General features: G+C 53.9%; 1 protein-coding gene across 2 annotated transcripts in view; it reads right to left on the reverse strand.

Moving 5' to 3' along the window:
- HMGXB3 (HMG-box containing 3) overlaps window positions 1-15,840 on the reverse strand; it is a 230,694-nt gene that overhangs the window by 164,735 nt on the left and 50,119 nt on the right. For both annotated transcript variants that reach the window (XM_075344369.1, XM_075344368.1), the window contains exon 6: window positions 12,228-12,359. In XM_075344369.1, the coding sequence (XP_075200484.1) occupies window positions 12,228-12,359 (132 nt within the window). The remainder of the gene's footprint in view (window positions 1-12,227; window positions 12,360-15,840) is intronic.

Below are 15,840 nucleotides of genomic sequence, written 5' to 3' on the forward strand. Positions count from 1 at the left end.
GTACCCGCAAACAAACCAATAATCCCGAAGGACAACAGGGCGGGTGCTGGGTCTCCCAATAAGAGCTAGAAGAAAAGGAATTTACGGTAAGTAACAAAATTCCCTTCTTCTTCAGCGCTCTATTGGGAGACCCAGACGATTGGGACGTCCAAAAGCTGTCCCTGGGTGGGTAAAGAAATACCTCATGTTAGAGCTGCAAAGACAGCCCTCCCCTACGGGGAGGCAACTGCCGCCTGCAGGACTCTTCTACCTAGGCTGGCGTCCGCCGAAGCATAGGTATGCACCTGATAATGTTTGGTGAAAGTGTGCAGACTCGACCAGGTAGCTGCCTGGCACACCTGTTGAGCCGTAGCCTGGTGTCGTAATGCCCAGGATGCACCCACGGCTCTGGTAGAATGGGCCTTCAGCCCTGATGGAACCGGAAGCCCAGCAGAACGGTAGGCTTCAAGAATTGGTTCTTTGATCCATCGAGCCAGGGTGGCCTTAGAAGCCTGCGACCCTTTGCGCTTACCAGCGACAAGGACAAAGAGTGCATCCGAACGGCGCAAGGGCGCCGTGCGGGAGATGTAGATTCTGAGTGCTCTCACCAGATCTAACAAATGTAAATCTTTTTCATACCGATGAACTGCATGAGGACAAAACGAAGGCAAAGAGATATCCTGATTAAGATGAAAAGAGGATACCACCTTCGGGAGAAACTCCTGAATGGGGCGCAGCACAACCTTGTCCTGGTGGAAGACCAGGAAGGGAGCCTTGGATGATAGTGCTGCCAGCTCAGACACTCTCCGAAGAGATTTGATCGCTACCAGAAAAGCCACTTTCTGTGATAGTCTAGAAAGTGAAACCTCCCTCAGAGGCTCGAAGGGCGGCTTCTGGAGGGCAACTAGTACCCTGTTCAGATCCCATGGATCTAACGGCCGCTTGTACGGGGGTACGATATGGCAAACCCCCTGTAGGAACGTGCGCACCTTAGGAAGGCGTGCCAAACGCCTCTGAAAAAAGACGGATAGCGCCGAGACCTGACCTTTAAGGGAGCCGAGCGACAAACCTTTTTCTAACCCAGATTGCAGGAAAGAAAGAAAGGTAGGCAATGCAAATGGCCAGGGAGACACTCCCTGAGCAGAAGACCAGGATAAGAATATCCTCCACGTTCTGTGGTAGATCTTAGCGGACGTGGGCTTCCTAGCCTGTCTCATGGTGGCAACGACCCCTTGGGACAATCCTGAAGACGCTAGGATCCAGGACTCAATGGCCACACAGTCAGGTTCAGGGCCGCAGAATTCCGATGGAAAAACGGCCCTTGGGACAGTAAGTCTGGTCGGTCTGGGAGTGCCCACAGTTGGCCTACCGTGAGCTGCCACAGATCCGGATACCACGCCCTCCTCGGCCAGTCTGGGGCGACAAGTATGACGCGGCTGCAATCGGACCTGATCTTGCGTAGCACTCTGGGCAAGAGTGCCAGAGGTGGAAACACATAAGGGAGCCGGAACTGCGACCAATCTTGCACTAGGGCGTCTGCCGCCAGCGCTCTTTGATCGCGAGACCGTGCCATGAAGGTTGGGACCTTGTTGTTGTGCCGTGACGCCATTAGGTCGACGTCCGGCACCCCCCAGCGGCGACAGATTTCCTGAAACACGTCTGGGTGAAGGGACCATTCCCCTGCGTCCATGCCCTGGCGACTGAGGAAGTCTGCTTCCCAGTTTTCTACGCCGGGGATGTGAACTGCGGATATGGTGGAGGCTGTGGCTTCCACCCACATCAGAATCCGCCGAACTTCCTGGAAGGCTTGCCGACTGCGTGTCCCCCCTTGGTGGTTGATGTATGCCACCGCTGTGGAGTTGTCCGACTGAATTCGGATCTGCCTTCCTTCCAGCCACTGCTGGAAGGCTAGTAGGGCAAGATACACTGCTCTGATTTCCAGAACATTGATCTGAAGGGTGGACTCCTGCCGAGTCCACGTACCCTGAGCCCTGTGGTGGAGAAAGACTGCTCCCCACCCTGACAGACTCGCGTCTGTCGTGACCACCGCCCAAGACGGTGGTAGGAAGGATCTTCCCTGTGATAATGAGGTGGGAAGAAGCCACCACTGCAGAGAGTCCTTGGCCGTCTGGGAAAGGGAGACTTTCCTGTCCAGGGATGTTGACTTCCCGTCCCATTGGCGGAGAATGTCCCATTGAAGTGGACGCAGATGAAACTGCGCAAACGGAACCGCCTCTATTGCCGCCACCATCTTCCCAAGGAAGTGCATGAGGCGTCTTAAGGAGTGCGACTGACTTTGAAGGAGAGCCTGCACCCCAGTCTGTAGAGACCGCTGCTTGTCCAGCGGAAGCTTCACTATCGCTGAGAGAGTATGAAACTCCATGCCAAGATACGTTAGTGATTGGGTCGGTGACAGATTTGACTTTGGGAAGTTGATGATCCACCCGAACGCCTGGAGAGTCTCCAGTGCAACATTCAGGCTGAGTTGGCATGCCTCTTGAGAGGGTGCCTTGACCAGTAGATCGTCCAAGTAAGGGATCACAGAGTGTCCGTGAGAGTGCAAGACTGCTACCACTGCCGCCATGATCTTGGTGAACACCCGAGGGGCTGTCGCCAGACCAAATGGCAGAGCTACGAACTGAAGATGGTCGTCTCCTATCACGAAGCGTAGAAAGCGTTGGTGCTCTGTAGCAATCGGCACGTGGAGATAAGCATCTTTGATGTCTATTGATGCTAGGAAATCTCCTTGAGACATTGAGGCAATGACTGAGCGGAGGGATTCCATCCGGAACCGCCTGGCGTTCACATGCTTGTTGAGCAGTTTTAGGTCCAGAACAGGACGGAAGGAGCCGTCCTTTTTTGGAACCACAAAGAGATTGGAGTAAAATCCTCGCCCCCGTCTTGAGGGGGGACAGGGATCACGACTCCTTCTGCTCTTAGAGAGTCCACCGCCTGCCGCATGGCATCTGCTCGGTTGGGGTGTGGGGAGGTTCTGAAGAACCGAAGAGGAGGCCGAGAACTGAACTCGATTCTGTACCCGCGAGACAAAATGTCTGTTACCCACCGGTCTTTGACCTGTGACAGCCAAATGTCGCAAAAGCGGGAGAGCCTGCCACCGACCGAGGATGCGGAGGGAGGAGGCCGAAAGTCATGAGGTAGCCGCTTTGGAAGCGGTTCCTCCATTTGCTTTCCTGGGGCGTGAGTGAGCCCGCCAGGAATCTGAGCTCCCTTGTTCTTTCTGAGTCCTTTTGGACGAGGAGAATTGGGCCTTGCCCGAGCCTCGAAAGGACCGAAACCTCGACTGCCACTTTTTCTGTTGAGGTTTACTTGCTCTGGGCTGTGGTAAGGAAGAGTCCTTACCCTTGGACTGTTTTATGATTTCAGCCAATGGCTCACCAAACAGTCTGTCTCTAGATAATGGCAAGCTGGTTAAGCATTTTTTGGAACCAGCATCTGCTTTCCAGTCCTTTAACCACAAGGCTCTGCGCAAAACCACAGAATTGGCGGACGCCATAGCGGTACGGCTCGTAGATTCTAGGACAGCATTGATAGCATAGGTCGCAAACGCAGACATTTGCGAAGTTAGGGACGCCACTTGCGGCACTGCTGGATGTATGATAGCATCCACCTGTGCTAAACCAGCTGAAATAGCTTGGAGTGCCCACACGGCCGCGAATGCTGGAGCAAACGACGCGCCGATAGCTTCATAGACAGATTTCAACCAAAGGTCCATCTGTCTGTCGTTGGCATCTTTAAGTGAAGCGCCATCCTCTACTGCGACTATGGATCTAGCCGCAAGCTTGGAAATTGGGGGATCCACCTTTGGACACTGGGTCCAGCGTTTGGCCACCTCAGAGGGAAAAGGATAACGGGTATCCTTAGAACGTTTAGAGAAACGCTTGTCTGGATGAGCGTCGTGTTTCTGGATCGATTCTCTGAAGTCAGAGTGGTCCAAAAAAGCACTTAATTTACGCTTGGGATACAGGAAATGGAACTTCTCCTGCTGTGCAGCTGCCTCCTCTGCAGAAGGGGCTGGGGGAGAAATATCCAACAGTCTATTAATTGCCGATATAAGGTCATTAACCATGGCGTCACCATCAGGGGCATCCAGATTGAGAGGGGCCTCAGGATTAGAATCCTGATCACCGTCCTCAGTCTCATCACAGAGAGACTCTTCTCGCTGAGACCCTGAGCAGTGTGATGACGTGGAGGGTCTTTCCCAGCGAGCTCGCTTAGGCTGCCTGGGACTGTCATCTGAGTCAGAGACTTCAGCCTGTGATGCTTGAGACCCCCTTGAAGTACGGATTAGTTCCAACTGAGGGGGACCGGAGAGCATAGACACAGCAGTGTCCATGGTCTGAGTAACTGGCCTGGACTGCAGGGTCTCCAGGATTTTTGACATAGTCACAGACATTTTATCAGCAAAAACTGCAAAGTCTGTCCCCGTCACCGGGGCAGGGTTCACAGGCGTCTCCGCCTGGGCCACTACCACCATAGGCTCTGGCTGACGGAGTGCCACTGGGACTGAACATTGCATACAATGTGAGTCTTTGGAGCCTGCCGGTAGATCAGCCCCACATGCAGTACAAACAGTGTACACAGCCTGTGCCTTGGCACCCTTGCGTTTTGCGGATGACATGTTGCTGCCTCCTCAGAGCAGTACAGGGTGTCCAGCCAAGAAGCGACCGTACAGTGCAACTATATATATATATATGGTACTAAGAAAAAAGTACACTAATATAACACTGAGGCACTAGTGGGGCCAGCACTAAAGTGCAGCTTACCGCCCGCTTAGGAGCGGGTGTGTGGTCGCCGAAATCCCTTTAGTCTGGGTCTCCCAGAGCCTGCTGCCTTTCCCCAGCCAGACCGCATGTGTAATGGCTGCCGGCGTCCTTGTGGAGAGGGGGGGCGGGCCCTGGGCGTATACAGACGAAGAGCGGGAAGCCTGCTTCCCACTGTGCCTAGTGAGAGGGCTGGAGCATGTAAATAGAGCTCCAGCCCTCGGCGCTGCCAATTGAGCAGCGTCTCTCCCCTACCCTGATTGACAGGGTGGGGGCGGGAACGAAGCGGCGCTAGGCCGCAGAAGCCGGGGGCTAAAGTTAGAAGCGTCGCCGCCGTAAAAGCGCGGTCGGCGCAAAGTCCCCGGCGCACCACAAGTCGCAGCTGCGCCGCCGCTCCAGTAGCGGTCGGCGCAGTAGTTCCCAACATGTAACGTCACTCAGCAAAGCTGCAGTGACCTAACCCCAGCGCACAGCGCTACTGTCCCCGGCGCACTATAACGCTCAGCAAGCCTTGAGAGTGTCCGTGCCTGCCGGGGACACAGAGTACCTGAAAGTTGCAGGGCCTTGTCCCTGAACGGCACTCCCGCTCCAAATCCAGCAGGTTCTCTGGGTCTGTGGATGGAGCCCGGCCTCAGGGCTTGGGGGCCGGCAAGATCCCACTTCCACAGAGCCCACCAGGGGATGTGGAAGGAAAACAGCATGTGGGCTCCAGCCTCTGTACCAGCAATAGGTACCTCAACCTTACAAGCACCACCGCGGGTGAGAAGGGAGCATGCTGGGGGCCCCATATGGGCCCTCTTTTCTTCCATCCGATATAGCCAGCAGCTACTGCTGACTACAAACAGTGGAGCTATGCGTGGATGTCTGACCTCCTTCGCACAAAGCAGAAAACTGGTGAGCCAGTGATCCCACTGGGGGTGTATAGCCAGAAGGGGAGGGGCCTTACACTTTTTAGTGTAATTGCTTTGTGTGGCCTCCGGAGGCAGTGCTATACACCCAATCGTCTGGGTCTCCCAATAGAGCGCTGAAGAAAGAGAAATTTGTTTACTTACCGTAAATTCTTTTTCTTATAGTTCTGTATTGGGAGACCCAGACCATGGGTGTTTAGCTTCTGCCTCTGGAGGACACACAAAGTACTACACTTAAAAGTGTAGCTCCTCCCTCTGAGCTTATACACCCCCTGGTGAGCCAGTCCCAGCCAGTTTAGTGCAAAAGCTGAAGGAGAATAGCCACCCACAAGTAGAACAGAGCAAGAACCGGAACAACCGGAGACTCTGTCCACGACAACAGCCGGTGATAACACGCGGAACAAGAAATTGCCAACAGGCAACAGGGAGGGTGCTGGGTCTCCCAATACGGAACTATAAGAAAAAGAATTTACGGTAAGTAAACAAAATTCTCTTTTTCTTTCCTTTGGGAGACCCAGACCATGGGACGTTCCAAAGCAGTCCCTGGGTGGGAAATAAACAGAAAAACTATGAAGTAGGCAGAACCTAACTTCACAAGTGGGCGACAGCCGCCTGAAGGATGCGTCTGCCCAAGCTCGCATCTGCCGAAGCATGAGCATGCACTTGGTAGTGCTTCGAGAAGGTATGCAGGCTAGTCCAAGTGGCAGCCTGACAGACTTGTTGAGCCGTAGCCTGGTGCCTAAAAGCCCAAGAGGCACCGACAGCTCTGGTCGAGTGTGCCTTGATCCCCGGCGGGGAGGCACCTGAGTACTCCGGTAGGCGTCCGAAATGGTCGATCTAATCCAACGGGCTAAGGTCGGCTTAGAAGCAGAGAGGCCCTTGCGCCGACCTGTGGTTAGCACAACAAGAGAGGTGCACCTCCTGAGCGCAGCGGTGCGAGATACATAGATCCGGAGAGCACGCACCAGATCTAGAGTATGCAGCGCTTTTTCAAAGCGATGAACAGGGGCCGGACAGAAGGAAGGTAAGGTAATGTCCTGGTTAAGGTGGAAGGGAGAGACCACCTTAAGAAGAAAGTCCGGAGTCGGACGGAGAACCACCTTGTCTTGATGAAAAACTAAAAAAGGTGACTCCGAGGAGAGTGCAGCCAAATCAGAGACTCTCCTGAGAGAAGTTATGGCAACTAGAAAGGCCACTTTCTGAGAAAGACGATACAAAGAAACCTCCCTAAGAGGCTCAAAAGGGGGTTTCTGCAATATCGTGAGGACCAAGTTAAAATCCCAGGGATCCAAGGGCCGCCGATAAGGCGGAATGATGTGAGACGCGCCTTGCATGAAGGTGCGGACCTGAGCCAGCCGAGCGAGACGCCGCTGGAACAGTACTGACAGAGCTGAGACTTGTCCCTTGAGAGAGTTGACGGACAGTCCTAGCTGCAGACCGGACTGTAGAAAAGACAGAATGGTCGGCAAGGAGAATGGCCAAGGAGGATGGCCGGTAGAGCGACACCAGGACAGGAAAATTTTCCAAGTCCTGTGATAGATCTTAGTGGACGAAGACTTACGGGCACGAGTCATAGTGGAGATGACTTCAGGAGGAATACCAGAAGCCGTCAAAATCCAGGACTCAAGAGCCACGCCGTCAATTTGAGGGCCGCAGAATTCGGGCGGAAAAACGGACCTTGCGAGAGTAGGTCTGGACGGTCCGGGAGATGCCACGGCATCTCTACGGACAGTTGGAGCAGGTCCGGATACCAAGCTCGCCTGGGCCAGTCCGGTGCAATGAGGATGACTCGACGGCCGTCCATTCTGATCTTGCGCAGGACTCTGGGCAAGAGAGCTAGAGGGGGAAACACGTAGGACAGACTAAACTGGGACCAGTCTTGAACCAGAGCGTCCGCGGCGAAGGCCTGAGGATCGTGGGAGCGAGCCACGTACACAGGAACTTTGTTGTTGTGACGGGATGCCATTAGGTCCACGTCCGGAGTGCCCTACTTGCGGCAGATTGACTGAAACACTGCCGGGTGCAGGGACCACTCGCCACCGTCCACGCTCTGACGGCTGAGATAATCTGCCTCCCAGTTTTCCACGCCTGGGATGTGGACTGCGGATATGGTGGACCTGGAGTCCTCCGCCCATTGAAGGATGCGTTGTACCTCCATCATTGCCAGGCGGCTGCGTGTCCCGCCTTGGTGATTGATGTAGGCAACCGCTGTCGCATTGTCCGACTGGACTCGAATGTGCCTGCCCGCCAACAGGTGGTGAAAAGCTAGGAGAGCTAGAAGCACGGCTCTGGTTTCCAGCACATTGATTGAAAGGGCTGACTCGGACGGAGTCCAAGTGCCCTGCGCTCTGTGGTGGAGACATACCGCTCCCCAGCCGGATAGACTGGCATCCGTGGTGAGAATCACCCAGGACGGGGCCAGGAAGGAGCGGCCCTTGGGACAGGGAGAGAGGTCGAAGCCACCACTGAAGAGAGCTCCTGGTCCGTGGCGACAGAGCCACTAACCTGTGTAAGGAGGAAGGCCGCTTGTCTCAACAGCGGAGAATGTCCAGCTGCAGGGGGCGCAGGTGGAACTGGGCAAAGGGAACAGCCTCCATGGACGCCACCATTTGACACAGCACCTGCATCAGGCGCCTGAGGGTATAACGGCGGGGCCTCAGCAGAGAGCGCACCGCTAGCTGGAGAGACTGCTGTTTGATTAAGGGCAACTTCACAAGTGCCGGCAAAGTCTCGAACTGCATCCCTAGGTACGTGAGACTCTGGGTCGGAGTCAGAGTGGATTTGGGAAGATTGACAAGCCACCCGAATTGGGCTAGAGTGGCGAGAGTGAGCGAGACACTCCGCTGACAGTCTGCGCTGGATGGAGCCTTGACTAGAAGGTCGTCCAGGTAAGGGAGCACTGCCAACTCCTGGAGGTGCAGGACCGCAATCACTGCTGCCATGACCTTGGTGAATACCCGAGGGGCCGTGGCTAACCCGAAGGGGAGAGCCACGAACTGGAAATGATCCTCTCCTATTGCAAAACGTAACCAACGCTGGTGTGAAACTGCAATTGGCATATGTAGATAGGCATCTCTGATGTCGATGGACGCCAGGAAATCGCCTTGGGTCATTGAGGCAATGACTGATCGCAGAGACTCCATGCGAAAAAGCCGCACCCGAACATGCTTGTTGAGAAGCTTGAGATCCAGGATGGGCCGGAAGGTACCGTCCTTTTTGGGAACTAGGAAGAGGTTTGAAAAAAACCTCTGAACCGTTCCCGAGCGGGAACTGGTACAATTAGTCCATTTGCCTGCAAGGATGCCACGGCCTGTGAGAAGGCGGCGGCCTTGGAGCAGGGGGGAGTTGAGAGAAAAAATCTGTTTGGCGGGCTGGAAGAGAATTCTATCCTGTAGCCATGAGATATGATATCTCTCACCAACTGATCGGAGACTTGTTTTAACCAAGCGTCGCCAAAGTGGGAGAGCCTGCCACCGACTAAGGACGTTGCTGGAGCGGGCAGAGAGTCATGAAGAGGGTGCCTTAGTGGCAGAACCTCCTGCGGTATTCTGCGGACGCGCTTTTGGGCGCCAGTTGGATTTCTGATCCTTAGCTGAGTTAGCGGACGAGGCGGAGGGCTTAGAGGACGACCAGTAGGAGGAACGAAAGGAACAAAACCTCGCCTGATTCCTAACCTGGGCGGGTTTCCTGGTCTTGGTTTGTGGCATGGAAGTACTCTTCCCGCCAGTAGATTCCTTAATAATTTCATCCAGCTGTTCACCGAACAGCCGTCAACCAGCAAAAGGGAGCCCAGCAAGAAACTTCTTTGAAGAAGCATCTGCCTTCCACTCTCGAAGCCACAAGATCCTGCGGATAACAAGGGAATTAGCCGAAGCCACCGCAGTGCGGTGAGAAGCCTCTAGCATGGCAGACATGGCATAAGATGAAAAAGCTGAAGCTTGAGAAGTTAAGGCAACCATCTCAGGCATAGATTCCTTGGTGAGGGAATGCATCTCCTCTAGAGAAGCAGAGATGGCTTTGAGAGCCCACACTGCTGCAAAAGTCGGGGAAAACGCGGCCCCCGCCGCTTCATACACAGATTTGGACAGAAGGTCAATCTGACGGTCAGTGGAATCCTTAAGTGAGGTGCAGTCAGCCACCGACACAACGGTCCGGGCTGAGAGCCTAGACACCGGGGGGTCTACCTTTGGGGAGTGAGACCACTCCTTGACCACCTCAGGTGGAAAGAGAAAACGGTCATCAGAACCACGCTTTGGAAAGCGTTTGTCAGGACAGGCCCTGGGTTTGGTCACAGCGGTCTGAAAACTGGAGTGGTTAAAGAACACACTCTTTACTCTCTTAGGCGAGGTAAACTGGTGCTTTTCTGGCAGAGAGGGTTGCTCCTCTGATACTGGCGGATTGAGATCCAGTACAGAATTAATAGAAGCAATCAAGTCACTAAGATCTGAGTCACCCTCGGAAAGATCGATGGGGTACATGGAGTTAGCCTCCGAGCCCCCCGTAAGGGCATCCTCCTCATCTTGCGAGTCAGCTCTTGAATCAGAGCCGCGGGATGAGGAGGGGGAGGAAACCCTGTGCCTTCTCTTAGGAGGACGGGGTCTGGGACCTGATGATGAATCCTCTGTGAGCTCCGATGGAGGATAGGGATCCTAAATGGCCCTTAGCAAGAGCATTAGGGGCACCCTGTGTGGAGGGCTGATGCATATTCATCAAAGTCCTGGACAAAAGTCCCATGGACTCAGCAAAAGACTGGGATATAGACCTAGAGAAGGATTCTACCCAGGCCGGGGGTTCAGCCACAGGTGCAGAGGCAGCCGGAGAGACCACTGGGGGTGAGACTCCAGGCTGTGGCACCTCCAAGTTAGAGCAGGCATCACAATGTGGATAGGTGCTCGGCTCAGGCAGCAGGAGCTTACATGCAGCGCATACAGTATAAAGCTTTGGAGCCTTGCTCCTCGTGTGAGACATGCTGCTGGAGTGGGGGCTCTGCAAGAGAATGAACCCCAGGGAGAATATACAGAGGTCCACAACCAGAGACCGGCTGTGGCTTACCAGACCGCTGGAAGTGGTGTTGTGTGCCCTCCAGATCCCGAAGCCCGGACCCCCAATGCACCACACCTCAGCAGGGATGCAGAGTGCAGAAAAGGCCAGCGCCGAGTGAACTCTGCCTGAGAAATGGCCGCCGGAGCGAAGAGAGGGGGCGGGACTTGGGGGCGTTCCTGTAGGAGAGCGGGAACTGGAGGGCCATAGAGACCTGCAGGCGAGGCGACACGCCCCAGCAGTGGGGAGTGACCCTCTCCTGTGCAGGACGGCCGCCGGGCGGAGCCGTGCCTGTCCCTCTGCATGAGTGACATGCGAGGGCAGGAAAAAGAAACTAGGCCTCCGGCAAAGCCGGGGCCTAAATTTAAGCGGCGAGGCCGACGCGAAGGCACCATCGGCGCGGTTCTCGGGCGAAAGCTAGAGAACCCGCCGGAAATGCCAAAATAAATACATTCAGCATACTCTCCCCATACAATAAAGAACAGGGACCCCCAACACATAAACGTCTCAGGTACTTAGCTGCTGAGACGCAGGGCCAGGTCCCTGTGGATGAGTGCTCCGGTCCAGCAGAATCCTCAAGGGGCTGTGGATGGAGACCGGTCTCCTGCCAGGCATGGAGACCGTGCTGGCTCCCACTTCAAGCCAGGGCCCAGGAGGGATGGTGAAGGAGCACGGCATGTAAGGCTCCAGCCTTGGAAATCAACCTTACAACACCGCCGACACAGTGGGGTGAGAAGGGACATGCCGGGGGTCCAGACGTGGACCCGCACTTCTTCAATCTCTTCCAAAGAAAAAAATCATGAGAATGCATGTGTGGATGTATGACTCCTGACACAAAGCGATAAACTGGCTGAGGCTGCTCATCAGGGGGTGTATAAGCTCAGAGGGAGGAGCTACACTTTTAAGTGTAGTACTTTGTGTGTCCTCCGGAGGTAGAAGCTAAACACCCATGGTCTGGGTCTCCCAAAGGAACGATAAAGAAAAGAAGTTTTCCACTATATTGTTGAAGGGAATCTGTAAGCCAGTTTTTGCTATATAATCTGAAGACCGCATGAGATAGGGGTTGAGACACAGACTTACGTGATTTGTCACTTATAAGGCGGTGTGCAATCTGTTACTTACAATGATTGTGTTATCAAAAGGATATTTATCACTTCCCAGACTACAACTCACAAGATTGCTAGTCTGACTACGGACCCTCACTGTCAATAGACAATGTACACAGAGAGCTGTGGTGTGGACGGGGTTGGCTCTCTGAACAATGCTAAATGCCAGATCTGCTGCACCCAGTGAACTAAGTGATACATCCTTTGAATCAGTGTCTCTGTCTCTACATCATGCTGCTCTTAGATGAGGAGATAAAAACCTGCTGACAGATTCCCATTAAGAATGTTAATTATTTGCTGATAATTCTTGGGGGTTTTTCCATGAAGCTGATTTTTACCTATTCTGAACAATGGATATAGTGCTGAAGCAGCAGAAATGCAGTTCACCGATTCTGCGATAAATCTATATTTACCTTTGGAATCCATTTACCACCAAGGAACCGATTGCAGACCGGACATTTAGGAGGCTTGTGTCTTGTCACATAAGAAAAAGTGCAGCTGGGGTTGGTGCAGCTCCCGCGCCCTCTTTTCGTGTATGTGGTTGCCTGCAGCATAGAAAATATATGTATTGTCCTGACACTTTTATGTTAAATTACACAAATTAAATATTTATTACAAAAGAAATTCTACAAATGTAACAAGCAGTAGGGTAAAAAAGGGAATTTTGTTTACTTACCGTAAATTCCTTTTCTTCTAGCTCCTATTGGGAGACCCAGACAATTGGGTGTATAGCTTCTGCCTCTGGAGGCCACAACCAGAGGCCACACCCAGGGGTTTTAAAAAAGTGTAACCCCTCCCCTCTGCCTATACACCCTCCCGTGGATCACGGGCTCCTCAGTTTGGTGCAAAAGCAGGAAGGAGAAAACTTATAAATTGGTCTAGGGTAAATTCAATCCGAAGGATGTTCGGAGAACTGAAGACCATGAACCCAAAGAACAAATCAACATCAACATGTGTACACAAAAGAACAACCAGCCCGAAGGGCACAGGGGTGGGTGCTGGGTCTCCCAATAGGAGCTAGAAGAAAAGGAATTTACGGTAAGTAAACAAAATTCCCTTTTTCTTTGTCGCACCATTGGGAGACCCAGACAAATGGGACGTCCAAGAGCAGTCCCTGGGTGGGTAAAGCAATACCTCAATAAAAAGAGCCGAAAACGGCCCCCTCTTACAGGTGGGCAACCACCGCCTGGAGGACTCGCCTACCTAGGCTGGCGTCTGCCGAAGCATAAGTATGCACTTGATAGTGCTTCGTGAAAGTGTGCAGACTAGACCACGTAGCTGCCTGACACACCTGCTGAGCCGTCGCCCAGTGCCGCAATGCCCAGGACGCACCTACGGCTCTGGTAGAATGGGCTTTCAACCCTGAAGGGAGCGGAAGCCCAGAAGTACGGTAGGCCTCGAGAATCGGTTCCTTGATCCACCGAGCCAAGGTTGACTTGGAGGCCTGAGATCCCTTACGCTGGCCAGCGACAAGGACAAAGAGCGCGTCTGAACGGCGCAGGGGCGCCGTGCGAGACACGTAGACCCGGAGTGCTCTCACTAGATCCAAAGAGTGCAAATCCTTTTCACACTGGTGAATTGGATTAGGGCAAAAGGAAGGCAAGGAGATATCCTGATTTAGATGAAAAGGGGATACCACCTTAGGGAGAAATTCCAGGACAGGATGCAGAACCACCTTATCCTGGTGGAAAACCAGGAAGGGAGCTTTGCATGACAGCGCTGCAAGCTCAGACACTCTGCGAAGTGATGTGACTGCCACCAGGAAGGCCACCTTCTGAGAAAGACGGGAGAGAGAGACATCCCGCAGCGGCTCAAAAGGCGGCTTTTGAAGAGCCGTCAGGACCCTGTTAAGATCCCAAGGTTCCAACGGACGTTTGTAAGGTGGAACCCATGTGGCAAACCCCTTGCAGGAACGTGCGGACCTGCGGAAGCCTGGCTAGACGCGTTTGAAAAAACACGGAGAGCGCAGACACTTGGCCCTTGAGAGAGCCGAGGGACAAACCCTTGTCCATTCCAGATTGTAGGAATGAAAGAAATGTGGGTAATGCAAACGGCCATGGAGGAAAACCGTTATCAGAGCACCAGGATAAGAAGATTTGCCAAGTCCTGTGATAGATCTTAGCGGACGTTGGTCTCCTGGCTTGTCTCATGGTGGCAATGACATCCTGAGATAACCCTGAAGACGCTAGGAGCCAGGACTCAATGGCCACACAGTCAGGTTGAGGGCCACAGAATTCAGATGGAAAAACGGGCCTTGTGACAGCAAGTCTGGGGGGTCTGGAAGTGCCCACGGTTGACCCACCGTGAGATGCCAGAGATCCGGATACCACGACCGCCTCGGCCAGTCTGGAGCGACGAGAATGGCGTGACGGCATTCGGACCGGATCTTGCGTAGTACCCTGGGCAGCATCGCCAGAGGGGGAAACACGTATGGCAGTCGAAACTGCGACCAATCCTGGACCAAAGCGTCCGCTGCCAGAGCTCTGTGATCCTGAGACCGTGCCATGAAGGCCGGGACCTTGTTGTTGTGTCGTGACGCCATGACATTGACGTCCGGTGTTCCCCAGCGGTGACAGATCTCTCGAAACACGTCTGGGTGAAGAGACCATTCCCCCGCGTCCATGCCCTGACGACTGAGAAAATCTGCTTCCCAGTTTTCTACGCCTGGGATGTGAACTGCGGAGATGGTGGAGTCTGTGTCTTCCACCCACTGCAGAATCCGCCGGACTTCTTGGAAGGCTTGACGACTGCGAGTGCCGCCTTGGTGGTTGATGTAGGCGACGGCAGTGGCGTTGTCCGACTGGATTCGGATCTGCCTGCCCTCCAGCCACCGATGGAAAGCCAATAGGGCTAGATATACTGCCCTTATCTCCAGAATATTGATCTGAAAGGACGATTCTATTGGAGTCCAGGTTCCTTGAGCCCTGTGGTGGAGAAAAACCGCTCCCCAACCTGACAGGCTCGCGTCCGTGGTGACTACGGCCCAGGTTGGGGGTAGGAAGGATTTTCCCCGGGCCAGAGATGTGGGTAGGAGCCACCACTGAAGTGATGTTTTGGTTGCGAGGGAAAGAGTGATGTTCTTGTCGAGGGAAGCAGCACTCTTGTCCCATTTGCGAAGAATGTCCCATTGGAGTGGCCGTAGATGGAATTGCGCGAACGGCACTGCCTCCATAGTTGCAACCATCTTCCCCAGGAAGTGCATGAGGCGCCTTAAGGGGTGTGACTGACTCCGAAGAAGTGACTGCACCCCCGCCTGCAGAGAAAGCTGTTTGTCCCACGGTAGCATGACTAACGCTGGCTGGGTATGAAACTCCATCCCGAGGTAAGTCAGTGATTGGGTCGGCGTCAACTTGGATTTCGGGAAATTGATGATCCACCCGAACTGCTGGAGAGTCGCCAGAGTGACGGTAAGACTTTGTTGACACGCCACCAGAGAAGGGGCCCTGACTAGGAGATCGTCCAAGTAAGGGATCACCGAGTGGCCCTGAGAGTGCAGGACTGCCACGACGGATGCCATGACTTTGGTGAAAACCCGTGGGGCTGTCGCCAGGCCGAAGGGCAATGCGACGAACTGGAGGTGTTCGTCCCCGATGGCAAAACGCAGGAAACGTTGATGTTCGGGTGCGATCGGCACATGGAGATAAGCATCTTTGATGTCGATCGATGCTAGGAAGTCTCCTTGTGACATCGAGGCGATGACCGAGCGGAGAGATTCCATCCGAAACAGTCTGGTTCTCACATGTCTGTTGAGCAGCTTGAGGTCCAGAACGGGACGGAATGACCCGTCCTTTTTTGGCACCACGAACAAGTTGGAGTAAAATCCGCGACCACGTTCCTGAAGGGGAACGGGAATCACAACTCCCTCTATCTTTAGAGCGTCCACTGCCTGAAAAAGTGCGTCGGCCTGTGCGGGGGGTGGGGAGGTTCGGAAGAAACGAGCCGCAGGACGAGAGTTGAACTCTATCCTGTAACCATGAGACAGAATGTCTCTCACCCATCGGTCTTGAACGTGTGGCCACCAGGCGT

Source organism: Anomaloglossus baeobatrachus, chromosome 4 (genome assembly GCF_048569485.1).
Source record: "Anomaloglossus baeobatrachus isolate aAnoBae1 chromosome 4, aAnoBae1.hap1, whole genome shotgun sequence".
In the NCBI taxonomy this organism is placed as follows: Eukaryota; Metazoa; Chordata; class Amphibia; order Anura; family Aromobatidae; genus Anomaloglossus; species Anomaloglossus baeobatrachus.